The sequence below is a fragment of the Erinaceus europaeus genome, chromosome 10 (genome assembly GCF_950295315.1).
Source record: "Erinaceus europaeus chromosome 10, mEriEur2.1, whole genome shotgun sequence".
Taxonomy (NCBI): Eukaryota; Metazoa; Chordata; class Mammalia; order Eulipotyphla; family Erinaceidae; genus Erinaceus; species Erinaceus europaeus.
The window spans coordinates 28,888,302-28,894,732 of NC_080171.1; the positions used below are offsets into that span (position 1 = coordinate 28,888,302).

Genomic DNA, 6,431 nt, shown 5'->3' on the forward strand with positions numbered 1-6,431 from the left:
GGGGCTGTGCAGGGAGGGGACCAGGTTCAGCCTCCCCCCCACTGTGACCTTCATTACCTGCGGGCCCTTGTGACAAGGTCAGAGCTCTGTGATGGGGCCTGGGGGTTTAATGCCCAGTTTTAAGCCCACAGCTCAGTTGCCCAAGGGCAGTTGTAGCTGTCAGATGATGGAGAATTTCCTCTCTCCTCTGACAAGAGTGATTAAGACTTGGTTGAGCCTATGGCCCATCTCCTGGGTCATTGGCAACATCTTCTCCCTGCTGTGTGGAGTGGGGCTCTTCCACTTCTTCACTAGCTTTTTTCAAAGCAACACATCCCCACCACCACCCACTAAACCTACAAGCTTCAAGAAGGTAAGATATCTTTATTATTATTTATTTAGTTTCCCTTTTGTTGCCCTTTTTTGTGTTGTAATTATATTGTTGTTATTGTTGATGTCATCATTGTTGGATAGGACAGAGAGAAATGGAGAGAGGAGGGGGAGACAGAGAGAGGGAGAAATACAGACACCTGCAGACCTGCTTCACCGCTTGTGAAGCGACTCCCCTACAGGTGGGGAGCTGGGGGCTCAAACCGGGATCATTACGCCGGTCCTTGCACTTGGCGCCACATGCGCTTAACCCTCTGTGCCATGGCCCAACTCTGGAAGGTAAGAAACCTTTGCCCCAAAGCCATCAGCACAAGATTGGCTCTTCTTTTCCACCACTATTTACATTTTCTAGAACCAAGTAGACTGAAGCCTGGGAGGCAATACTATGCAATAGAAGGTTTCTCCTCAGGAAGATGCAGACTCCCATCCTTCTGAAGAGACCTCAGATTAGGCTTCAGAGTGAGAGTGGACTCTAGAATGTGTGTTTCTAGAAGCTCTCCCATTGGGTGTCCTAGCATAGAAAGTCAAGGGCAGAGTCCCAAATGGCTGACAATGATTAGGACTGGACAACTGAGAGTAGAGATCTCTGTGGGAGTCAAGACCACCAGCACTGGGTCCCAGGGACCTTCCTGTGGCAGGTGTCTGAGCAGCCTTTCTTCTGTGGGTACTGACCCTTTCCTCTGTGGGTACTGACGGGGACACCTTGGTCTTGAGGCTCTGAGAAGCCCACATGGAGACCTGGCCCTGGGAAGCATGTCCTACTCAAGTAGGTGTTAGCAGGACCACCAGACTGAGGACATAGAAGATTCTTTTTGAATTGTGTTTAAAAAGTTTTTATTACCGATTTTTATTGACTTACAAGATTATATATGTTAACTGAGGTAACGGTTCCACATACCTCTACCTCAAAGGAGTGTGTCCCGAGGACATAAAGATTCTTGACAAATGTCAGAGTAAGCAAGATCCATCTATGTGTTATTACAGAACAAGAGAGGCAACTTCCACCCCTGAAATAATAATTTGTTCAGGCCCACCAAAAGCATCATGGCAGAGTTCAAAATTCAGTTAAACTAGGGGCTCTATTCATAGCAACTTTGAGCTATTAGGATAACTACTTTTTTATTAATTATTTATTTGTTATTGGATAGAGACAGAAAGAAATTGAGAGAGGCTGAGGAGATAGAGAGGGAGAAAGACAGAGAGGCACCTGCAGTGCTGCTTCACCACTTGCAAAGCTTTCTCCCTGCAGATGGGGACCAGGGACTTGAGCCTGGGTCCTTGCTCACTGTAATGTGAGTGCTTCACCAGGTGTGCCACTGCCTGGCCCCAGGATAATTACTGCTATGGCCCACAGTGACACTATAACTATTCAAATGGCCCTGGCAGCAAAGATTACCCACCACTTTCCTAGAAGAACACAGAATAGACCTGATCTACCTTGAACTGAGTCACAGGAGAGAAAGTGCCAATGGCACGATGGGTGGGTGACATGCACTGGGCAGCTGGTGTAGACCCACCCTGTGTGTTCTGCCCTTCAGCTTCAGAAGGAGCCCAGGCCAAGGAGGAGGAACCAGAGGAGGAGGGTACTTTTGAAAGGTGAGCTTCAGCCAGTCAGTCTGTGCCAGAATCTCCCCACTTTCTGCTCCTGAGTTGAGCTGCCTGACTTGAGGATCTCAGGAACAAGCCCTCCCTCAGGACAGAGCCCCAGGAGGCTGCAGGGAGGCAGAGCCAACATTTCCCCAATCCCTGCTCAGACTCAAGGGAGGGTCAAGAGCAGGGGCTGCCAGCCAGCAGGGTTGTGCCTCCAGGGCCCACAGTGCACAGATCGGGGCAGGGAGCCTAGACCACAAGGATAGGCCTTTCCCTCCCTGAGTTGCTCTGGGAGGTGGGCCTGCCCTTTCTCCCCACTTGAGGCCTCTGAGTCTCAGGGGAAGAGACGTGAAAGGAGTTTTAAATTCTGACACCACTGTCAGAGACGCTGTGACCTTGGGCATGGCTGAGGGGTTCACGCTGGGGTCCCCTCAAGATGGGTCCTGGAGACCCAGGCACTTAGGCTCCAGAGAGACCCTGCCCCAGCCTCCAGGATTTCCCTGTCCTGCTTTGCAGCTGGTAGAGCCTGCCTGCAAGTGCTGAATGACCTCAGGGACCTGGATGCATGTCTGCAAAGGTAAAGTGTCCCTGTGTCCCGGTCTCCAGACTCCAGACTCCAGACTTGGGTCCCAGGCCCCAAGGCTGATGGCAGCCTGGGCTGAATGGGGTGGGGAGGGCTGGGACATGGTGGAGGAGGCAGGGGCTGCCCAGAGCACTGTGAGGTCAGCAGGGGCCATGCAGGTGACAGCCCAGGACCCCCTGACAGCCAGCAGCCTCCTGCTCTGAGGCTGCTCTCAGCTTCACCTCCTCCCACAGCCTCCTGGGGAAGCAGCTGCAGGAGAGCAGCCACCAGCAGCTCCCAGAGCAGGACCCACCTCCAGGGCACAGAGCTGAGCCTGGCAGGTACCTTGGGTCCAGGGAAGCCTGTGTCTCTCCTACAGCGATACCAGCAGCCAACACCACTCCTCTCAGCAAGCACCCAGTCCCTCTGGCCTTGCCTCTTCTGCCCCACCCAGCCTCTTTCTCAGTGTCTGTCTGCTCACTACCCTCCCTGAATGGCCCTGATCCAGGCCCTGCACCTTTGCCTCTGGACCCTCTGGTGCCCCCTGACACAGACACCTCTCCTGACAACCTCACAGAGATCTCTGCACCCCAGTCCTCAGCCTCCAGCTGGACTCGCTCTGTCTCGGACCTCGGGTCTCCCCAGAAGGATCCCAGCCCTAAGGGGTCCCCTCCACACACCTTGCTGCCAGCTGCTGCCAGCAGAATCCTCTCAGGCCAGGGCCGGTCCCAACAGCCTGTGTCCGCCCCATCCTTGTGGCGGGTGACAGCCCAAACCCTGACCCTTGCCCAGGCCGAGGCCCAGCAAAGGCCCCTGTCCCAACCACCCCCAGGCCTCCCCTTCTGGAGAAACCCCGCACCCCAGCAGGCCCATGCTGGGGGCCGGCCCTGGCTAAGCACAGAAGTTCAGAAGGTGCTGGATCTGCTGCTCAGCAGGAAGGCAGAGCTGAGAGTGTGGGTGGACAGCCCTGGGCGCTGGCAGACTCTGGCCATACCAAAGTGCCCAGGTGACCAGCAGGACGCCGGGGGGGACCAGTGCTGCTGGGACAGGAAAGGCAACTCAGAGGAGCCACCGGGCCAGATCCAGCCTATGTCCCCGGAGATTGCAAGGTCCCCCCCCACACAGCAGTGCCGGCAGCTCTTCTGGGGACACCCCAAGCTGCACAGTGAGTCCCTGGTGGCTGCTGTCAGGCTGCTGTCAGGCTCCCCCCACGAGCAGCCCCCCCAGGAGCTGCATTTCAACCAGCTCTCTGGGACACTGCCCAAGCAGGAGCCGGTGCCCAGGGGAGCAGCCTCGGCCCTGGCAGAGCATCAGCCTGAGCCCAGTCCTGCAACCCAGCCCCAGCTCTGGGCTCCAGCCATGAACAACATCTTGCTGCCAACACACACTCTGCTGCAGCCCCAGACAAGGGCCCCACCAACTCCCAGAGCCCTTCCAGCCTCCCCACCGCCTCCACCTCTGAAGACTCTGGGGGGCTCTGGGGCCCCGTGCCACAAGACAGAGCCCTCTGCCCTGCCGGCAGACATGCCCCACAGGTTGCTGTTCTCCATAGACCTGAGGGGCCATCGGCCTCAGCTCCCAGGCTCCAGGGAGGCCCGGACCAGGAGGGTTCCCTCCCAGCCTTCTGTATCCCAGGGCCAGAGTGGCCAGGAAGCACAGAAGATGGGGACCAGGGCCCCACCCCTGCACTCCTTTGAGAAGGCCCTGGGCCAGGGTGTGGGGCAGAGTGTGGGGCAGGTGGTGAAAGGCCTCCAGAGCAGGGCAGCCAGCCTCCGGCTGCAGGTGCCACAAGCAACCTGGAAGAGGACCTCAGGGAGGCTCAAGAGGCCCTGGGCAAGGGGCCACCAGAAGCAGCTTCCAGGACAGAGTCTGTGGGCCCTTGAGGGCAGGAAGGTGGAGCCCACAGAGGAGGGGCAGCTCCCAGGGAATGTTCCAGGATCCAGCTCTACCACCAGCATGGCCGTGGCCCTTCGTGCACAGTCGGTTGCAGGCCAGCAGGCCAGAAGCATCCTCTCCTCCAAGGGCCTGGAGCCCTGCACGCTCACACCCCTGCAGTGCTCTGTGCTCACCACGCATACGTGCCAGGTGCTGGAGAAGCATGTCACCAGGCTGTGGGTGAGGCACAGGTGGCACTTGCCCCTCAAACTCCTCAAGCCCCTCAGGTGCTTCAGGGCTCCTGGGCCTCAGCTCCTGGCCCTTCCACCAAGGGAAGGGCCTGTGCACCCCGGCACTCCTTGCCTGGCATCGAGATCCCACTCAAAAGCCTCCTCAACCAGGTGCTTGGCAGAAGCTCCTCCAGACCAGCTAGGAGGAAGGGTGAACACACGCATGTCACCTCAAGCCCCCAACAAGGACAGTGCCTTCCCAGCCTCATCAGCTGGGCAAGGGGACCCACAGGACACCTTCACGAAAGAGTCCCCGTGGGTGCTGCGCCAGGGTTCCTCAGTGGTACCTCTGACTGGACAGGGGACCCGGCCACCTGCAGAGACCGCCCCATGCTTCGTGGGGCGGTTCTGGCATAGGGCAAAGGGGCCTGAGGCCCTGGAAGATGGCCTGCAGCCAAGTTCTACACCAGGCATGGCTCCCAGCAAGCAGAAACTGTACCCAGCACAGTCTGCCCAGAGGGGAGCAGGACTGGAGCTCCACTCAGGGCCACAATCTGCCTGGGATGAAGAGGACAATGACGCAGTCCAGGTCAGGGAGGTCCCTGGCTGGGAAGGCCACCTGGAACCCACAGGCAGGGCAGGCTGCAGACAGAGGCAGCAGGAGTTCGGGCAGCCCCTGCGCAGAGCACAGCCCAAGAGCAGGGCAAGACATCAAATCTCAACTGCCAGAAAGAGGAGCTGGCCTGCCTCAGAGAGGAGCCGCCAGCTCCCAGCAGGCAGGTCCTGTGCCCTCCTGCTCAGCCAGGACCACGAGCCCCCAGAGAGCCTCCCGCCTAGGAAGACCAGGCAGCTCGAGCACATGGCACCTGAGCAAGGCAGAGAGCCTGAGGAGTCCCCCTACACAGCCCAGCCTGTTCCCACCGCTCCCCAGAACCACCACTCACAGAGCCACAGCCCCTTGGGGCCAGAGGGCTGTGCCCAGGCAGAGGCACTCACATCTGCTGTGGGCCACTATCTGGAGCAGCAGGTGGCCCTCCACCGCCACTCTCCCAAACTTACACTCCCATGGTGCCACCAAGAACGGCGGGGGCCTCAGCAGGGGCCATTCTGCTCCCACAAGCTGTTCTGCAATGACAAGCAAAGCAAGATCCCCAGTGGCAGCCACTCAAGACACCAAGCCACCCTCCACGGCCACAGCTGATCTCTCAGCACCATGGGGACCTGAGACCGGGCTTTGTGCCCAGGACCGGGGAGTCCCCAGATGTGCCCACAGTAGTCACAGGATACGTGGGTCTCAGGACATCCCTTTTGCTGTCCCCTCCCCCCCACCTCAGTTGGCCAGGCACCTGTCACCCTCAAAAATATTCCTATTCTGTTCTTTTGGAGCTCTCTTCTCCCACCTCCCCTTTTGTGACCACTTTTGCACGAGAGTCATCCCCTGCGTGCAGACAGATGGGCTGCTCTCCCCTTAGGGCGAGCTGCCTCCTCCCACACCCTGCCCACACCACCGCCTCCCAGAATATATGTGTGTTCACACAAAATGTTGGCCACAGTCTGTTCTCTTCTGGGGAAGAGGGCAGCTCAGGGGCTGTGGGTTCTGATTGCGCCAGGGGAACAGAGTCACAGGTGGAAGCTGAGGGCAGTGTGGGCACCCACCCTCCTGCTTCCCTCCCTGCACCTAGGGAGTCACCAAGCCTCACACAAAACTGTCACAGTGCAGCTGGGGCTGATCCTCTTTGTGCCACATGTAGGGTCACTGGGCCAGATCTGGGCAGAGTCACTCTCCCATGGATCGGCGTGGGTCT

General features: G+C 58.4%; 1 protein-coding gene across 1 annotated transcript; it reads left to right on the top strand.

The window, feature by feature from the left end:
* Positions 1–2,417: 2,417 nt before the first annotated feature.
* LOC132540865 (spermatogenesis-associated protein 31A7-like) lies at positions 2,418–6,167 on the top strand. The gene is made up of 2 exons (XM_060199445.1): positions 2,418–2,536; positions 2,776–6,167. Exon 2 carries the CDS (start codon positions 3,611–3,613, stop codon positions 5,825–5,827), a length of 2,217 nt encoding a protein of 738 aa, XP_060055428.1. The 5' UTR covers positions 2,418–2,536; positions 2,776–3,610; the 3' UTR covers positions 5,828–6,167.
* The last annotated feature ends 264 nt before the right edge of the window (positions 6,168–6,431 follow it).